The 20,524-nt window shown below is 35.3% G+C and overlaps 1 protein-coding gene across 1 annotated transcript in view; it reads right to left on the reverse strand.

Moving 5' to 3' along the window:
* The window catches only part of Dgk (diacyl glycerol kinase 1), a 178,269-nt gene that overhangs the window by 108,361 nt on the left and 49,384 nt on the right, over positions 1-20,524 (reverse strand). Inside the window, exon 3 of the mRNA XM_017608996.1 lies at positions 5,458-5,535. Within this exon, the coding sequence (XP_017464485.1) occupies positions 5,458-5,530 (73 nt within the window). The 5' untranslated portion in view covers positions 5,531-5,535. The remainder of the gene's footprint in view (positions 1-5,457; positions 5,536-20,524) is intronic.

Consider the following 20,524-nt stretch of genomic DNA (forward strand, 5'->3'; position numbering starts at 1 on the left):
CGGTCAGTTAATGACATCCGGTAAAGGCTATATCTCTTTGACCAGCTGTGCCTATTTATGCTGCAGGTGTTGTTGCTCAGACGCTTCTCGAACAATTTGCAGTAAGAGAATCTGTTTTGATCTCAATTCAAGGCCTGGTTTTAAGGTAATACACACAGTTTTAAAGTATTTGTAGGGGTCTTCACAACAATTCAATTCAAGTTGACGGTAAAATTCGGAAAAGATGCCCAAAAAAGTGGGAAATCGAAAATTATTAAACATTTGGCTGTTATGCCTTTCGGCAGCTGGCGAATTTGAAATTGAATAAATATCGAACAGCTGATTGCTGTTTACCAACTACCAGGAATATTGTCATGCTTGAGACCACGATACATGGGGAAAAATTGCCGAACACCGAGTTACCGAGTACCAAGCTCGGCGTGAAGGCCGCTAGTGTTTTATTAAATAAATGAAATAATAAAGCGTAGTTGAAATAAGATAAAGCGTCGTAGGTTAGCAAATTAATTTTTTTTTTTTTAAACATAGTAAATTTACTACGATAATAGCAAAGTGCCAATGCTGAACCTCAGCATAAATTTTTCGTATGCCTCGTTCATTAAAATCGCTAGAGAGGCGTTTGAAAGCTTTGACTCGATTTCTCTGTTACTGTCTTTGATGTTTTTTTTTGTGCGTGCGAATTTTTAACTGATAACAAAAATTTCACTACACACTCAGACCAATTTCATGCTCGTGTTGTTCTAGAATTAGCAAAGAACTGAAATTGACCTCGATTGTTCATTAATCAAAACTAAAATAAATCCATCAGACCCACACCATTCTGTCACTGACGCAGGCTTAAACACAAAATAGAAAGAAATTAATAAAAAATGGGTTTGAAGCTGTATAAACGCTTCTTCGTGGTAAGAAAGTAATTAATGAAGGTTCGTTGGGCAGTTGGGAAGGAGTTAAAATTTCTGTTAAATATTCAAAAAGAAGATCTAAAATGTATGACTTTACATTTGGCCTTTGTGAAATTTAGTTAATTTGAAGGCCTCGAGTGTAATGGCTTTGAAAAAGGTTAGAGAAAATAACAAAAAAAACAAAATCCCGCCTGTGTGCAAATCCGTCAATTACAATTCGCCGCATATCCTTAAATCCCATTTCCGCCACGCTCAAGCGCACATATTAAAAACGGAACTCAAAAGCGGCCACTAATTGAACCACAATCTCACTAGCCGCGGTTAACATTCTTTAGTATTTTCTCTTTCACTGATATATTTCATTTAAACCTCATTACAATTCATTGCACATTTGCACTGTCGCCTTCAAAGCAATTGCAACACGCTCGCTACAATGAAAAGCAAAAAAATATAATGAAAAGTGTCAATTAGTGTAACGTTCTGCGTCCATTCATTTGCCAATTGTGCGCGACAAGCAAAATGCCACGTAGACAGGCAGGCGAGGGAGGAGGGTTAGTGAAAATCGAATAAAGGCGCAAGGAAGCAAAATAGCCTTTATAACTAATACACTTACATACAATGTTTTCTTTAGCATTTCCTTCATCACCTGTAATCTGCCCTTCACGGCGGTAAATCGCTGTATGCTTGGTTGGCAACACCTTTTTAAAAATACACAGTCTGCTGCTACATACTTACACACTCATATAAATAGTGCACGCGCACTGTCGCTGTCGCTTCGCTTCGCCTGTTTGCTATTGCATACACTAAGGCGCCGTAGCTGGTATGCCATTTGTATTGCCTTAACAACTACTAGCAACAGCGGCTACGCAGGTCAATTAGAAGACAGCCGCACGTATTCATATATACATACATCCTTTGGGTCAACAAGATAAGACACACACACACAGATGGTCGCAACTGAGTATCCTGCTGGTCTGCACTGTTGCATCCGAGTTTCATTACGCTTACCTTTCTTCCGCCTTTCTTTGTTTATTTTTGTTATCGCTATTGAGTTATCCTTGCTATACACTTGCAGCCCAACGCGCTGAAGGACACTTTTATGAAAGTATTTGTGAGTGTGTGTGTGTGTGCTCCTAGTGCAATGCCTGTCACAAACAGCTGTGCTTGGTCAACGTGCGTCGCGACGTCTTCACTTGTCCATTCATAAGTGACACTTCTCTGTTTATTCTTTTTTGTTTTCTCTTCTTCTTCTTCTTCTTCTTTGTTGGTCATTGTGCCTCACGCAGTCTTGACAATGGTTACTTCACGACAATGACACTGGCGCCAATAGCTGTTACCGCTAAGTGACATCACAGTGGAATTCTAGAGATAGCTGTAGCTTAGTTCATAAAATAGTTGCTTAATTTTTTGCCAAAGTAGAAAGGAATTTTTTGTTGTCATAAGCAGGAAACGGATTTTATGGAAATTGCCTTTGTTTGCGTTTTCTACCTTTAATTGTAAAAGGCAAGGGCAAAGGCCTTATTCCTGGTAATATGGAATTTTTAAACGCTGCATATTTAAATTGGGCGCCACTTGTATCAACCCACGTGGAGTTCATGTTTAGTATATTCAAGGTTTTTCTTCGCAAAAATCGAATGAAAACGCTGCCAGAAAACTTCAAAATGCATCTTGTAGTTCAATGTTACTACAACTATAGAGATTAAAGTATTCTGTGGTAAAAACTCGAAAAGAGAAAAAATGCCAAAGATTTAAATATAAGCCGTCATCGATTCGCCAACAGTTAACGAGTGGCGAAACGAACGAACTCAATGAGGTACAACCAAACTCGCTATCGTCTATCCGTGCTAGCTAACTTGGTTGTTGCTTTCACATACAAAATTCTTCTTGAAGCGACCGGAACTCAAACATAGCGAGCGAGAAGTGGCGAATCGATGACGGCTAAAGTTTCATACAATGAAACTAGTTCATAGTTTTTCACTTTTACTTGTAAAATAAACATATCCAAAATAAATGTATTTTTTAATTATTTTCCAGTTTTTGTCGGTTTTTAGTGCCCTTTCCTGCCTATTTTGCTATTTTATTTTGCCTATTCTAGCCTTTTGCGTTATTTTATTTGGCCTTTTTTTATAGGTTTTTAGGTTATAAAAATCGGTTCCCTGGTCATAAGTAACATAGGGCGGCATACTTTCTTCCTTGTTTTGCTTAGTTATGACCTGAGCTTTTGATCTAACTAGTGGCGTGACATGTCGTTGATTACGCTGATGTCTCGAGAATTATTGGAACAGTCAATGTGGCACTTAAAAAATTCCGCACAGGAAAATTATTTTAATCAAAATATGGAAATGTTATATCGCTCAATTCCACTGTCAATATTTTTAATTAAAAAAAAAAAAACTGCTTAAAATTACCGTATCGCTTCTACTATAACCAGCGCACAAATGGACAAATTTAGAAAAAAAAGTGGTCGTACTGAATTGAAACTTTACCCTTGCAGGGGCACTTCAAGAATATTAAAAAAAAACGATTTTTTTTTGTACCGGTTACCTATTCTGAAAACTCGGGTTTTTAGTACCGGTTACCAATTTTGAGAAAAGCGCACTGGTCAAGGCCACTTATTTTTATCATTCCACTTTTAAAAATGAAATCAGTTTTTTTTGCACCAGCTACCAATTTAGAAAAATCCGAGTTTTTATTACCGGTTGCCAATTTCGTAAAATGCGGAGCAGCGTTGCGGCTTTGCTAATTTTTAACCAAAATTGGTAATTTTTTTCTTTATCTATTAAAATTGGTAATTTGGTAATTTATTTTTATACCCGAGCGCNCGTTGAAAATTATTGAAATCGGACTAAAATAACGGCCGATTCTCATATAACGGTAAATTTAAGAAATGCTTGAAACTTCAATATTTCGAAATTGAAGGACGCTAATTTACTCAAAATTGATACACCTCGGCTTACCATCTAGCGGAAGGTTTCGGAAGGGTGAAAAAACATATATTTAACACTTGCGCCGGGTATTTAATGTTCGGCTCCGCCCGAACTTAGACTTTCTTACTTGTTCAATTTGGTAACCTTTTCGATTCTGTCCTACATGTCACATAGGTCAATACAGGATCTGATTCCCCATTAGGAAGTCGCCCGTAAGCAATTACTTTTATAGAAATACCAGGTAACCCTGAAAGTTTCGTAAGACGAAAAGTTGTTCCAGCGTTCCTTGGTTCTAGAATGGTGTGATCTCTAACAAACTGCTTGAACCAAACTGCTGCAACCATATCAGTAGAGTTCTATGTAAATATGTATGTTCTCGTTCAAAAAGCTACGGCATTCAGTATACCCTATAGGGACTTCACTTTTGAGATATTTTCGGCCACTTGTTGATATACATATGTATATCGGTCATAACTGGACAAATGTTGATTTTGAAGTACTCCAAATTTGGGGGTTTCTTCGCATAAATACGGCCATCCGAGTAGCCGAATAAATAGTCCAATGGTGGGATGATCTCAGTGGCCAAATGATAACACCTCTACGGGAAATTATGCGCCTGATAATCCTCTGTTGCAATTAACGGTATCCCTGACACTGAATGATAATTCTTTTGTGACCTGAGTTTTGTATGGCAGGAAATGTATATCCAAATGCAAAATATACTATTCTAAGCCAAAAAAAGACAATACCATGTTCTGAAAGCGACGCGCAATCGATAAATTTGTTTCTTCGGCCACACTCAGGAGTGAAATCCTCACCACGCGTTTCTGCTATTGTAACTTTCAGCGTTACACACTTATAAAAATTATAGCTGAATGGAGCGCTGATTGCCTGAAAAGCTTGGTGCCTTCAGATATATTTACAGACATATGTATGTACAGTTGTGCACATAAAATAAGTCTGGTAATTTTTTATTGAATTTGGTAACTTTTTCTGTTGATTTCGGAAAAAAAAATTTAAAAAAAATGTTGTGGCAACACTGGTCAAGGGTTGCTTTGGCAATATGCAACTTTTGGCAGCGAAAACATGGAACGTTGTGATTATGAATCGGAGCCTTAGACTATTACTCCCTAGTTAATGGTTTATTAGAAACAGACCAGCGAAACACGTGAAAAACGTGAATTTTTGTAGTAAGAATTTACATGAATTTATATAAAATTTTGCAGTGCTCATGTAGATAATTGAATCAGTATTGAAATATAAAAAAGTTTCCAACGTAAATAAATACTACAATATCGTTACCCTATTTCACAAAGGTCGTAACCAACAAATTTTTTATTTCACAGGAGAAGCAAAATACATCATAAAAAGAATATCAAAAACGTGTAGGGCTTTTTGAAAAGTGGAATACAACTCCGTTTTTTTGGTACTAGAACTTAAAAATTTTAATTGAAAGTGTGCTTTAATATATCCTATCAAAATCTGTGAAAGACGCAGTTTCGAAAAAGCTGTTGATTCGTTCTTTTGTGAATTAAGGTAACGATATATAGGTATCTAGCTGCTATACAAATTCTGCTAGTGAACATCTAATTATAGCTTCATTTATGAAAAACTTGATAGAAGGTACTCACATGATGCCAATTCCTGCAAATGTTGGAATTCTCGCGGTGACAACTTATCCCATTTATGTAATGTGGCCGTCATTGTGCCTGAAATAAAAAATAAAACGACATAAATGTCATATTAGTCCAAAGAGTCAAGTAAATATATATGTTTGTATATTTATGTGTGGCATTTAATTTAAACAACTTATCTCAAGATAGGCCATTTTCTCCTTAAAGCAATATTTCATTGGTTACCCAAACAAAATTTTAACGACTTACTAGCTAAGAGTGTAACTTAAGATTCTCTTTTAATAGAAGCTTGCTTATACAAACTTTCAAGGGAAGCTTATTATTTTTAATTCGAAGTCAAACCTTTTAAAATCACTTAAGTTTTTTAGTAAAAATGCCACAGATATATGCACATGGTGTAGCCATATTTTCACAACTAACAAATAGAGTTTGGTAGGAAAAATGATCAGAAAATGTGCTCACTGCTTTATGGCAAACTTTAAAAAAAAAAAACATAAATCCAAAGGAAGCATAAAAACTCAGAGACTGCGAGAAATATTTTACACAAAAAGTGCAGAATACATTAAAATAAACTACTGAGCTCTTGTAATAAGCGAACTAACCTAATGACAGCTGCTTGTCACATCATTTATCATTATGCCAAGTAATTGTGGCAAATTATAATGTGTCAATCGTGTTGAGTGAGTCAAGCGTAGAGGACCGCGCGCTCACCTCGCTGCTTGCCACAAATTAAGTGAGTACAAGACGTTGTGACAAATGTAAAATGTAAAAGCCATTGGCGCCGCGTTGTCAATAAGTGACGATGGCAAAGTGCCGCATTGACATATTTTTACATACATACATATGTATTTATAAGCATAGGTATTTACATATGTAGTTAAGTGCAGGTTGTCAGAGAGATGTTACGCCGGAAGACAGACAGACAGGCCGGCAGCCAGGCAGTCAACCAAACCGCCAGCCAGTAGCTGCAATGTCACTCAAAACAGCCACAAAGTATGCAATACCAAATGACCAAAGGGAAATGAGCAAGTTCAAACATGCAAACACACACACACACACACACACATGGTGCTAAACTCCATCAGTCAGTGCTTGTTTTGCGCATACTCGCAGGAATACAAACAACAAGCACATAACAGCTGGCTTCGTGCCAGCAGCCTTGCCAACACCGTTTTGCGTTCTCAATTAAAATTGTCAACATTGTCATTATTGACGTTAAGCCGCCTAATGCTATGCTTTCAATTTCTGCAGTTGACTTTCTGTCCATCCGTGTGTGTGTGTGTGTGTGTGTGTATGAATGTTTGCTGACTGCTGACTTATCTACTTTCTTGCCTTCTAACTATTTGTTTGCAAACGACATTTCCCTTGCCGGTTACTGACCGCCTGGTGAATTCAAGACGCCAAAAGCCAATTCGCTGTTATTTGTGCATTACGCTAAAATGGGGCGCCATAACTCTGCGCTCACGCCTAGTTGTATGCCTCTTGAGTACTGCGCTTTTGTTCATTGACATGTGTGCGTGTGCTATTTATGTGCTGTCTGAATGTGAGCTTGTATTGCCAGCGGCAAATAACTGTACATACATATGTCATTACCAAAATACCTAAATGGCCTTAATGTTTGGCCTTTGGGGAGAAGAAAATTAAGGGTAGAACTTTTGCGTAGTAGGTGCCTTTTATACTCTTACCCAGTGGTAAAAGTGATAACGCATTAAATGCCTGATAAATAATGTAATGCATTTCTTATAAGTTTAAGGACCGAAAAATACATGGAAGAAGAAGGTAAATTTTAAGCGCTTAGATAATCACTAAAAGTTTGGTAAAAATGTTCGAAAAACAATAAAAAAATTAAATACAGTTTAATGTTTTTTAGCTTAATGAGGATTGAGACATTTTAATGGACAATCAAGTGCCGCCTGATCAAACATCTGCGCTGGTCTTTTAAGTGCGTTGAAAGCACGGAAATGACTTTTCGACACCCACTGATATGACTGCACAGAATTTAAACTTAGATATTCCCGGCATGCTAGTGAGTCGATGTAGTTGCCAGGGTTACGGGGTTTCTTGCGATTGGGCTGCCATTATTCGGGCTTTTATTAGAATTCCGACACCTAAAAGTACAAAAATCAGCATATCACTTCCTCCGGCCAACATCGCCACCACAATAAATTTGGTGAATATTTCACAATGTTTGGAGTAACTTCCAGAGAATGCGCATGTTGTCTTCTATCAATCCCAAAAGGTTCTGCAAGGTATTTGCTTTCAATTACTAGATGTGTTCTAGAGCCAACTAATGTTGCCATTTTAATTACCTTCCGGCAAGACTTACCTTTTTTTATTTGGGTCAAGCCAGAAAAATCCTGTTTAGCTTTTTCTAAGCTTTTTCTTAAAGTTATTTAGTTTTATTTAACTTTTTACTTTTGCTCAAAATATCAAACGCAAATTTAAATAGCGTTAAAATGTACCCCTGAGTTGTACTCACTGGGTAAATAGTGGGAGTACTTTTTCTTTGGCAAGTTTATTGGGAGGATACTAAAGTATTGGTTTTCACACATTGGGGCTAAATATCACACCGAATCGCCACTCGCCAAAACATCACCTGAACGACGAGGCTCAAATGCTCCCTGCTAGGGAGGATAACAAGTGCTTTGCAAGCAACTTTTAGTAGGGTGTCCTCTCCAAGGCACGTCAGACGGCATCCATATGCACTAACGGACGATATCTAATGGTTCATAAAGCCACCTCTGGACCCGTCAGCATACCGACAGGTCATAAACGTCATTCACAGGGAATCAGTTTCGTCCTACACTGACTCTTGACATGGGAATGCCGTTTTCGGAACACAAGTACCTGACGTGAACGAGACAGAGCTTCGACTCGAGACATTTAGTTGATCTTGACGACGAGGATTGAGAGACAAGCCGATCTGGACCGGATTGAGAGCGGCTATAAAGACAACAACAACAACAGAACAATGAGAGGGAATCAAAAATTTGTCTTAAGCTGCAAATATATTTTGAGCGGCTACGAATACAAAATAAGTTATGAAATTATAATAACAAAAAAAATATTTGATTTCTTAATTAGGCTATTTTTCTTAGTCACCACTAAAATTTTGACTTAGCTTTTTTTAAGCTTTATTTTTTTGCCCATTTAGCCTTTTCTCTGAAGAAGTTTTAGCGGCACTGGATACAACCTGTGTAGTTGCTATGGACTAGGTAATTTCCCTTGGTGTGGCGTTCGCCTTAATGACTTAAAATAGATGAAACGAGTTAATTTAAATCGGCTGGTGGGCGGAGCAAAAGCAGACAACTTTGCTGCTTGGTCCAATGTTCTCTCGAAGTCTGAAATCGTCGAGCATGCTTTATATGGAAATTTTCTTCTAGAGAAAGCAGCAAAGTTGTCTCCTTATGCACCGCCCACCAGCTGATTTAAATGGTCTGGCCTAGGGCATTTCACAGCCACTTCTGTTTTGCCGACTCATGCTCATTATATGCATATGGACCGGCTCCGTTGTCCAGAGTCCATAATGTATTAATTTATTCATTAGCCAATTTGAAAGCGTCATTTATTTAGTGCTATTTCTACTTTTTCAAGTTGTTTAAATTTTTTCTATTTTTTTTCAGTGTTCTGGGTACATCAAAAATTTCAACACTTTCTCGTGCTCTTTTATTTTGTTTTCTGCTTTGTTTCTGCTTTTTATTTACTCTCACTTAATATCTCTGTCCTCAGCCTGTGCGCTCATACTCATCCGCTCTTCCACCCCATCACGCTCTTACATATTAGTACGTCATCAGTAGCTGTCATCAGCAACGTAATTATAAATGATGGATGCTGTTAGTTGTCCCTTCAAGTGTCTCAGTGAATTAGCCGATTTGCATGGCGGCAAGAGCTCGTGGCGCTGCTGGTGGAGAAAATCATTGTTACGTGTACTCGCGTACTATAAATGTACGAAGACACATGCGAACAGAAAAACAACGCAGAGGTGGCATAGAGTCACACCCCAGCAGGAAACCAAACTGGTTCAGAACTCGCGCCGTGCTATGTAGCCTGCAATGATACGGTACTGGTTCTTCATCTAAACCAAATCAATGCTTACAGCTGTCTTTTTTAACATGGCGATGTCCTACGAAGTGGCGATTGCCCACCTCTGCAGAGCTTTTTAACTCATTCTCAACTGGTTACATTGTATACAGATCTCAGGCTATCAGTTTTTTATCTGAAAAAAACGTTCAAGATTGTATTTTTGGATTTTTTTAGTAATTTAAACTTAACTAAGCAGCAGGCACCAAAAAACTTATTAAATTTGAAAAGTCAAAAATACCGCCACCTTGTAGATCGGAACTAGTGCTTTGCCAGACTGTCACTATATATGTGTATTTCTGTGCAGATGCAGGTGTGTATGCGTGTGTTTATCTAATTTAAAAGAACGTTAACAGTGTCTTTTCTTGCAGCAACCTGCGCAGCAACCCTCCTCAATGTTGTCATTTGGTTATCGCTGTTGCTGTCGTTTTGCTATTGTTTCTGTTGTCACTCCCCCACTGTGCTAAGCAGCGAATTATATGTTTAAACATACTATATTACATATTAATATGCCTGTGTGTATATGTATATATACATATGTATGTGTGTATGAATATATTGAATTTTGTTTGCCGCACTTTGCCGCCCACGCATATATTGGCGTTCTTTCTTGATTTTCTTGCCACTTTTGCTGCGCTTCACCGGCAAAATTTATTATACTCATTTTGTTATACCCATACATACGTATGTATGTGCATACATGCCTTGTTTTTTATACATATGTATGTACATTTATGTATGTATATTTTTTTGCTTATCTGCCTGAAATTTAATTTAGAAATCTCTTTTCTGATTTCATTGACGTAGCACTTTTGTTTTTATTTTATACTAGTCCCTCCTTCCATTTAGGTCGATTGCGTATTTTTTATTGAGTCAGTTTAACTTTTTTATTACGAGTATGTTACTTTGTGTATGGCACTTGTGGCGACGGAGTGGAATTTGAAAATACATAGTATTTTTTACTATTAAAATCATATGATCAAAAATACTATATGTATGTTGTTGAATACCTGCGTATTTTTGCATATACAGTCAGCGTCAAAAATATGAATACGCTGATGAATTGACGATTTTATTTTTCATGTTTTCCATACCAATTTTTCTTTATTTTTTTTTTATAAAAATATAGTTTATTCAACAACAAAATTAAGCAGAATCAATTTTTTTTTTATCTCATATACATAGAACTCAGGAATATTCAAGAAATTTGAAAAAGTTTTTATCAAAACTATCAAGTTTTCAATTCGATTTCTTAGCTCTGCAGAATTGTAGCCCATTCAATTTAAGTGTCATAGGGTGTAAGTTTCAAGTTCTAAAAGGTCAAAAGTTAGCGTTCATTTTTGAGAACTTTTTATGTCAATGGTGTTGCGCATTTTCTTCTAAATATATGAACATCACATAAACAAAATTTATTTTTATATGAAAAAAAATTCTCAACATCCTAGATAAAACAAATTCTCAAAAATCAGCGTTAACCTTTTAAATAGCCTTTCGAGACTTGAAACTTGCACCTATATTAATTAATTAATTCAAATTAATTTTAACGACTTTTGAATAAAAACATAATTCTATAACAAAAACCATATAAATCAATGCTTGAAAGCCTATGCCCAAATTATAAAAAAAAAACCAACAACAAACTAGTTTTCCGATATGCTATATAGGCGAACAGTGCTAATTTGAATTAAAAGGAACAAATACAAATTAAAATTTCACAGTGACAGACGGCAAAATTGTGCAGTTAGACAGCTGATATTGAGTAATGCTTGTTTTGTTGTTGCTAGTCAGCGGTAGTCACCATAGCAACGGCAAAAATATGTAAATTTTTAGTTTAAACGCACATTTATTTTGCTTTTCTACTTTTCTAAGCATTGTGTTATATAAAAATTTCAGGTACAATATTTTATGAGTCGATGCATAGTAGGGTGTAGAAAAAAATTATCTATAAAAAAAAATAAAAATCGAAAAAATGGCACGCACGATAATTTCGCGCATAGGGGTCGATATAATTAAGGCACGCCTGAAGAAATATTTATTTAAGTGGAAATATGTATACGATGACACTTTTCACAAATTTGTCTACATATGACATTTTTGTCTCAGATCGCTGAACAACAGTGCAGGATAAATTTGGTTAAGATATTTATGTTAAATGTTAAGTAGTCATACACACATACATTGTATACACATAAATTAATGTCTAGTAAGAGGCTCAAAAAAATTATATACCAAAATCCATTGAAAAGCCAAAGACCTCTGCGTCTGCATAGAATCTCATTCCATTTATAGATGCCTTACATACATATATCTTTGCTTTGTTTTTTATTACTTTATTTTCGTATTATTATTTTTTTTGTTTTTTTTTGTTTTTTTTTTCTTTGTTTCGCTTTATTACGTGTATTTCAGTACCAACATTATGTTATAACGCATTCTTATATTTGTACAAGTGTTTATTGTAGACAAGCCAATGAATTTGCATCGCGAGAAATTACTTTCGAGTTTTAATTGCAATTATTCTGTTCTTTTTAATAAGAAATATGTGCCGTTAAAATTTATTAGCTCAATTTTTCACAAGAATTATAAGACTGAAATAGGTTTATACATTTGTATACATATTTTCATTATACATACATACCTACATAGCAATGCATGTGTGCTACATATATAGTATTTGTATTTATTTACTGGCCTACATACGTTTTTATTCCACAAAATTGCATGCAGATAAGCTCTCGATTTATATCCGTAAATACATATTTATGTATATACCTAAGTATATGGTTATGTAAATCAATTAAAGCAGTAAATATGTATGTATGTAGGTTTGATACAGAAACAGTAAAAATTCAAAGGCGCTTCGAGTGGCAGATGGTACTCTTAGATACATTGTCAATAACGGCCCTTGTATACTTAACATAGGAACCAGATGAGAGACACTGATGCTTGATACAGCAATGCGTATAAAATCGTCGTTTGTTTTCTAAGATATTTAACCTGTTCAGTACTTCAAAAAAAAGACTATTGATTATTCCCTACAAATCATCAGCTGGGAGAAAGTAGGAGCTGCTCGCGAGTAAATTAATTTTATTATATTATATTATTTATTATTTTATTTTAGCACTCGAAGGTTAAAATTGTGTATTGAGCCTAAGTAATCATGCCTGAATCTCCTTAGTTTATATCGTTCTAGCTGAAGAGTAACTGATTATTAACATTTTTAATCACAACGAACTTTCAGCTCAGTGGGTAGACCACTAATGGCTTTGTACGCTGGAGTTGCTGGTTCAAATCCCTATGAAGTCGATGAAGAAGTGATGAGGAGATGTGATTACCTCCGAATACTTAGCAGCTATAACTTCCAATATCTGTAAATTATTGTGCGTTTCCACAAAGGGAAACAAAATTTCGTTCACAAGAGAGTAATAGATATGTACCTATTCATGTAAGTTTGTAGGCGTGTACGAAAACTTATCCTTTCAAAATATTAATCACGCTTACATCAAAGTTAACTGATTTTAATGATGACATATGTATTTATGTATGAGTACAATACTATGCCAACAGACGAACAAAGTGCTTTTGCACTTATAGATACTTTATCTTATATGTACTCATATGCTCCTCCCCAATTGCTGCAACTAATTGTGAATTATGCTCATTTTTAATCGTGATGTGTTAAACGCCAACAACACTTAAATACATAAGCACATGTGTGTGCACTAGGGTGGTCCAAAAGGGCATGTGAAAAAGTAAAGTCGGAATTTTTTTTGCTCTCACACCATAGGATTGTTCTATACCGAAAAAATATAGCCCTCTTCTTTTGAAATCAAAAAACATTTAGAGGGCGCTCAAAGTGCTGAAAATTTTATATGTATAGAATTCTTGAAAATCAATATTTTTCTATCGGAAATTCTTTTTCTCTTTAGGAGATTCCCAATAATAATACTCAGTTGTTTATTTAAAAATGTTTAATGTTAACAATTTTTTATGGGTCCCCTCATTGCATTTTCAGGGGTTTTTGGTGGACCTATAGAGTATAGGTAGAGGTTAAATAAACAATTGGGTATTTTTATTGGGAGGCTTCTGAAGAGAAACAGAGTTTTTCGATCCAAAAATATTGATTTTCAAGAATTCTATACATGGAAAACTTTGAGCGCTTTGAGCGTCATCTAAATATTTTTTGATTTCAAAATAAAAAAATAGGGTATATATTTTTTGATATAGAATGATCCTACTTTTACTTATTTTGGAACACCCTAGTGTGCACATAATATCCCAGCAGCGAAAAGTCAAACCCGTTTATGTTCTGAGAACAAAAGATGTAAGTGAATGTGAATTTATTGAAAAAGATTGAAAGACGAACTGGTTGAGCTGAAAACCTAACTGGTATTCTTCTAATTCACAACTATTAGCTTTCCCTGCAGGGATGTGTCGCCTATTGCTCATTCAATCATTTCTTAAAGTCATTTATGCTTGTCGGCAATAAATATTTATTACCAGTAAATGGTAATTCAATGCCATTAGCTGTGCTAACAATGATTGGACACGCAATCATGTCGAGTATTAAAATTGATTGAATATCAACAAAATTCAATGAAATAATGAAGCTTTGTTCAGAATGTTAATCTATATGATGCAAGATGGTCTGACAAAAATTGTACATAAAAGTCAAGACGGATTCACTCCAGTTTTCGCATAAAAGTTTCACCATAACAATTATTTGGAGAATTGGAAACTAAATTTACGAAGTGGGGAAACTCCTTTTACTACTTTTTCGGAGAAGATAGATTTCACAAAGACTCCCTTCGAATTGTATGGCATGATTTCTTTATTAAATTGCACGATTCAACTAGTTTTATATCGAAAAAAATCATATGCCTAATGTTCACATGCATACATATAGCTAAGCGCTATCAATTCCTTTCACCACACAAATAACCACTATGCAACAAAATCTTATATTAGCCATTTTTATCTGTTTGCCTCGTAAAAGACAAATCTTACACTAAGAGTCGGGTGACAATATTTTGAGCAATATGACGTTGAATAATAATTTTATGGCTAATGAAAAAGTGTAGATGTAACCAAAAGTATTACGTCATAAACGGAAGAATTAAAACTATTATATGCATATGTGCGCGCAAATTATTTTTATTGGTATTCGCAAGTGATTGCTGACTCGAAAATGGACATAATTTTTTCTTTGGCAATTTTCGCCCATTTGGCACATAAACTGAAATATCTTAATTGTTTATGAACTTTTAACAAGCATTCAACTTTCATGCATGCGAAAAGTAAGAAAAAGTGTTAGTAAAAATTTTAGCGCCAATTTTACTTTGTTACTTTACAAAAATATTTTGTTGCAGTTTATTTAAGGTTTTTTTTTTTTAAACAAAATGAGATGATTAAAAAAACACGAATACGATTTGACATTTATGAACGAGAAGGAGTTGTAGAATATTGAGCTACCAGCCGTTCTGTCGGTAAACGTCACTATTTTCTTTACGGTGTATTGAAATTTTTTTTATTTGGTCTCTAGTTGATCTAAATTATTTGAAAAATCTAATATAAAACTATATTTACTATTCAGATTTTCTTTAGCGTCCACAGTAAAAAATAATGGGCATATTTTTGTGCCACATTTTAACCTACTGCTTTCTCCCTTGTGGGCCGCTTTCACCCTTGTTTGGATCGAAAATGGCAATTAAAATTTTCCGTGCTTCCTGTTTACCTATTGATCTGAAATTTGGTACACACTATTAGTTCTTACGACAACTTAATTATATTTATTCAGTGTCATTGTAAATCCAAGATGGCCGCCGCCACGAAATGGCGGATTATACATTTTTTCACCAGCTTCTCTATATGGGTATCAAATGAAAGGGCTTGACAAGCATAATACAGTCTATTACGAATAAATTTCAAATCCAACATGGCCCCCCATCACAAAATAGCGGATTATTTTTTTGAATTTTAAATGAGGCGACCAACAAACACATCTGCGATAGCAGTGCGATGCAATACACCTCACACTGAATGCAGAGCAGGTGACCTCAAATCGGGTATGGTGTTGTCGCCAGCTCCTCTCAGCCAGGAACCAGGCTTCGTTCGGAACCTTTGGGGAAAGACTGATATTTTTTGGAACTTTTCAAGATTCTTTTGGGTTTTCGTGAGGTCTCGGGACATTTCGCGATTCTTCGAGCCATTATTTCGTAATTTGATATTCTGCAGATTTTCGTTACTCTTCGCAATTTTTTCGGCATATTTGGGACTTTCGTGTTTTATTAATTATTCGGTGTCTTTTCGGTGCCTTTTGGCAGTTTTGCTAGATTTTTCGGGCCTTTGCAAGACTTTTTTTCGAAGCAATTCTCATTGGCCAAAGGATCATTTAAATTTTAACTTTGCCTGAACATAACATATTATACAAAAAGCAATCATAACTTCTTCTTAAAAAATTAAGGTCAGAATTTACTTAAAATTGCATAAAAACATATTCGGTACAACTTTACTGGCAACTCTATTCCATCTATAAATTACCTTTAACCCCTCTTCTCCTCCCATTCAACACATACATACATAGTTTCTTTTCTAAGTATAAGTATGGGAAAATATGTTCATATACTCGCACTCACATACCAAACTCTACTTTTTCTTAATAAAAGTTGCAAATGAAAAATTCCTATTATATTACGAATAACAAAAGGGAATACTACGAAAATGGAATGCATGCAATCAATGCCGGGCGATTGTCAACAAAGAATGAAATTTACATAACAGTTGAAATGAAATTGGATTTTTTACATTTTCGTCACTCAAAGTCAATTTAAAGGCAACCAACGGCAGGGTATTGATACATATACATAAATATGTGTGCCGCTGTGTAAAAAACCTTCACATGCGCAGCAATAAAGTTTTTATACGTACGTACATACATATGTACATATGCATGTGTGTCTTAAAATATGTACAAATAATTTAATTAAAGTATTTTAAATTTCATTATCCGCAGCATTCATGCATTCCTTCAACACTTGTGTACAATCAATTTTCCAATAAATTAATTAATGCGATTTTGCAAACACAAAAAACAAAAAACAAAAAACGAAACACTAAAAGCAGCAATCAATCAAAATACGAAAATTCAACAAAAATTTCATACAAACAAATTATTCCAACTCGCTTAAGTACTTAAATTGCCAATTAAAATTATTATGCAATTCAAGCCAATGCAACGCTCAGGCCCTGCACCCACCTCCACCCACCTTCTCCTTACTTTCTGGTTTTGGCGCATGCAACTTTGACTTTGCTTTTGCAGCTTTCATAACTTGGTCCTTCGTTAATTTGCTTTTTCGCACCATTCCTCTGTAGGGAAAGAGAAAATTGCATGATGCATTGTAGACAACTTTAGCTTTGGTTTTTAATATCTTTTAATTTTTGTTATTCTCTCCTCGAACTTTTTTATTGCACAAATGTCTACATTTAGCTAAAAAATTGCAAATTCTCAAGCAAAAGTTGATGGAGGTTTTTATTGAAGTAAGTTGTTGGTTTCTATCGTACTCGTAGAATGCTTTGTCTAAAAGTTTTTTTTTATTGGCGAGTAGATGTTGAATTCAAATTGTTGCTTACAAAGAAAACCATTATAGATATATTCTATTCTAAAAATTGAGCGTGTGGCGCTTTAAAAATGACAAAGCGATAAATAATAAAATGAACTTCTCAAGTGACTCTGCGCCGGTTCTAGGTCTGGTCGAGTACTTCACGAAACTGCCAGAAAAGTATCCAAATTATTCCTTTTTCAATAGATAGCCAAATGCAATGTTTCTTTATTCTGCGCAAACCCGTTTTAATTGGAAGACAACTATTCCCCTGTTTTTTAACCAAATTAAATTTTTCCATTTTGTTTGAGACGTGGCCACATAATTATTCCTTTTCTTACCAGGTGGTGCTGTGGTCTTGGAATCTCAAAACATCTATTACAGCGCCATCTAGCGGAAAAGTAAGTATACGTTCAAGTTTAATAAGAAATAATTATTCAGCTCAGTTAAGAAAGGTTTTCTTTTCTTTAAAAAATTTAATTTCTTTCTTCTTTTTAAAAAGTCATAACACTATAAGTTTTTTTAATCGACTTCTATAAATGATAACTATGTAGTTTTCCTTGTGTTGAAACGATCTTTGAAGAAATGATTATAAGGAAAATGTTCTACTGAAATTGTGGAAAAATCCTAGTGTAGTGAATTATAAAAATTCGTAAAAGCAAATGACCTCCGAGGTGTCTTCCCTGATTAGCTTCGGTAGGAAAAAATATGCTCTGAGGTCTGAAAAAACTCTTCAGTTTAACCTTGTATGAGATAAGGAGTAACAAATTAAAAAAAAAAAAATACTCAAGTTACTGCAAGGTTGTTTCCTGGCTCCAGACCACCGTAGTGTTTTTCAGGCGGAGGTTGCTGCTATTAAGGCAACAGTCGATTGGCTGCATATGGGCAACAGGAAGGCTAACATCTATTCAGGCAGGCAGGTGACAATCAGAGCCTTGGGCTCACCTACGGTACGCTCGAAGCTTGTTGCGTAATGACTTAATTTACCAGCTAAATTGCACTCATCTAGAACATTGGCAATGCCTCCTATCATGCTGAAATAAGTAGACAACGAAAATCGTCGAAAACTAACCAGTGCTGTCAAGTTTTTAATCCAGTAGTCGGGTCAAACTTTTAGGCAATGCCATGTAATTTTAGATACGACTCGACTCTCGAAAAACGACTTCAACTCGAAACAACACTCACAATGAGGTTGATTACCTTGTCAGATTTGTATGTGTGATAGACCATAGTGAAATCGCACGAAACTGCGTGGCTGATGAACTGACCAGACGCGGCACGCCGAGGTACTATCGCTAAGAAAAGAAAGACTTATTTATTTTTGGTCCTCCTTTGGAAAGATGGATATCGGCTCAACTCAGAAAACGCTGCGGTGAAACCCGGGCATGTTCTACTGCGAGATCATTTGGCCGAGGGTGGACCGGGGAAGGTCTAGGGATCTTCTTTGGATCGCGAAGCCGGATCTCTCGACAGACATGCCACTGTCCTTTCCGTGTTCATGTGATGAGATTTAAAATCACACCAAACTCCCTCCGTCGCAGATGCATGGAGAAAGGCCAGGTTGAATCATCTCAGCATCCCTTCTTAAACTGTCCAGCTTTTGCTAGATTTAGGCATTTTGGGTTCGTCCTTTCTGATTTGTCCGTAGCAGCTCTCCGGGACCAGTATCTGGCACCTGCGAAATTTCATACTCGGCATGCAGCGATTCTCGCTTTAACTTAGCATCATAAATTACCAGTGAGCGTTCAAAGTGTGAAAGGTAAAAAGGGGACCAATATATTCGGCTAAAAATTATTATTGATTTTTTCAAACTTGCCTTGCAAAACATTTTATACCCAGGGGCAACAGCCAAACTTGTTTTGATTGCTTTTAATGTGGTACTGTCTAATATACAAACTTACTTACGTATGTATATATGTACATACATACTTACATATAAGGGGCATACTATATAATATTAATAAATAATTTTATAACGAGTCGCTCAGTTGATGAATTTAATAAAATATCTATATAATGTATACGCATGGAATCATAGCTTTTTGTTAACTTAATAACATCTACACGCACAGTTAATTGGTGTAATAAATATTTTATTCACAGCGTGAATGAATTGCATTTTTAACAAAAAATTTCGAGAGTACATTTGTATTTAATATACATAAGTAAATGCATAAAAATGAATCGAAATAAAGTTAATAAAAATTGCCATTAATATTCAGCAATCAATTTTACACCCATCGGAAAAAATCGTATAAAATATACTCTGAATAATGACAGCGATCAAAAAAGGTAACATATACGAAATCTTATGCACACACATTCAGCCATCTACTCAAACTATTAATATAAATTGCAAGCGACATAAAAAAAGTTCGCAGCAGCATACACACATTGGTAAAGTAAATATGTATGTAAATACGCATGCAAATATCTATAGTGATGAATAAATCATAAATTGCATTCAATAATATGCAGTAACAAGAAAAAAAAATATATATATGAGTGCAAACAAATAATCAGAAATAAGTACATGTACTGTATCGGCGAAAAATAGAAATGATAAATATACAAGGTGAGGGTGAAAGTTTAAGCGGGGCGTGAAATATTTGCAAACAAAGGAAATAAAAAGTAAAGACTATTCTACAGGTGTGAGTTTGACTAACAGTGTGTGTAAAAGAAAATCAAACAAGTTTCAATAAACACGCTCAAATGTGTATGTAGATTTGTACTTGTATACATACTTATCCACATAAAAACAAAACAAAAAATAGTTGGCGCCTACACAATTGCTAGTGCTTGGCCGAGCTTCTGCTCCAATATATAGTGTGTGTTTTTGAGACAAGCTTTTGCGTGGCAGAAATGCACTCGGAGGTTGCCATTGTCTGCTCATACCAGGCATGAAACTCTGGACCTAGCGAAGTGGTAGTGCGCACCTTTAACCACTCGACCACAAATGTGTATGTATTTATATGGCTATAAAAACGAGCAAACCGTAGTTTTGTCAATTATAATTATTTGCAACGCTTCGACGCCATTGCCATTAATTCAGTCTGCAAACAAAACTACGCTAACATAAATATATATGTATGTATATGTACGAGTATGTACATACATATGTTAAGACGTAGAAAAAATGTGGACTTACCCCCTTTTCCATCACACAAGCACGCACATGCTATAAGCATCCATGCATATAAATATGTATGTCTACTACTACTAATGCGTAATTTTTTCCATTCCTACTTGACAAGACTCAACAAAAAATTTTATAAAAAATGCATACCGTCACGGCAGAAACGACAGTAGACACACAAACGAGTAGATACAAAGTAACAAAATGAAAAAAAATCCTTTAACGAAATGAAAATTCCGGGAAATACTGTTAA

Source organism: Rhagoletis zephyria, unplaced genomic scaffold (genome assembly GCF_001687245.7).
Source record: "Rhagoletis zephyria isolate East Lansing unplaced genomic scaffold, Rhagoletis_zephyria_1.1 Rzeph_scaffold_00180, whole genome shotgun sequence".
Classification (NCBI taxonomy): domain Eukaryota; kingdom Metazoa; phylum Arthropoda; class Insecta; order Diptera; family Tephritidae; genus Rhagoletis; species Rhagoletis zephyria.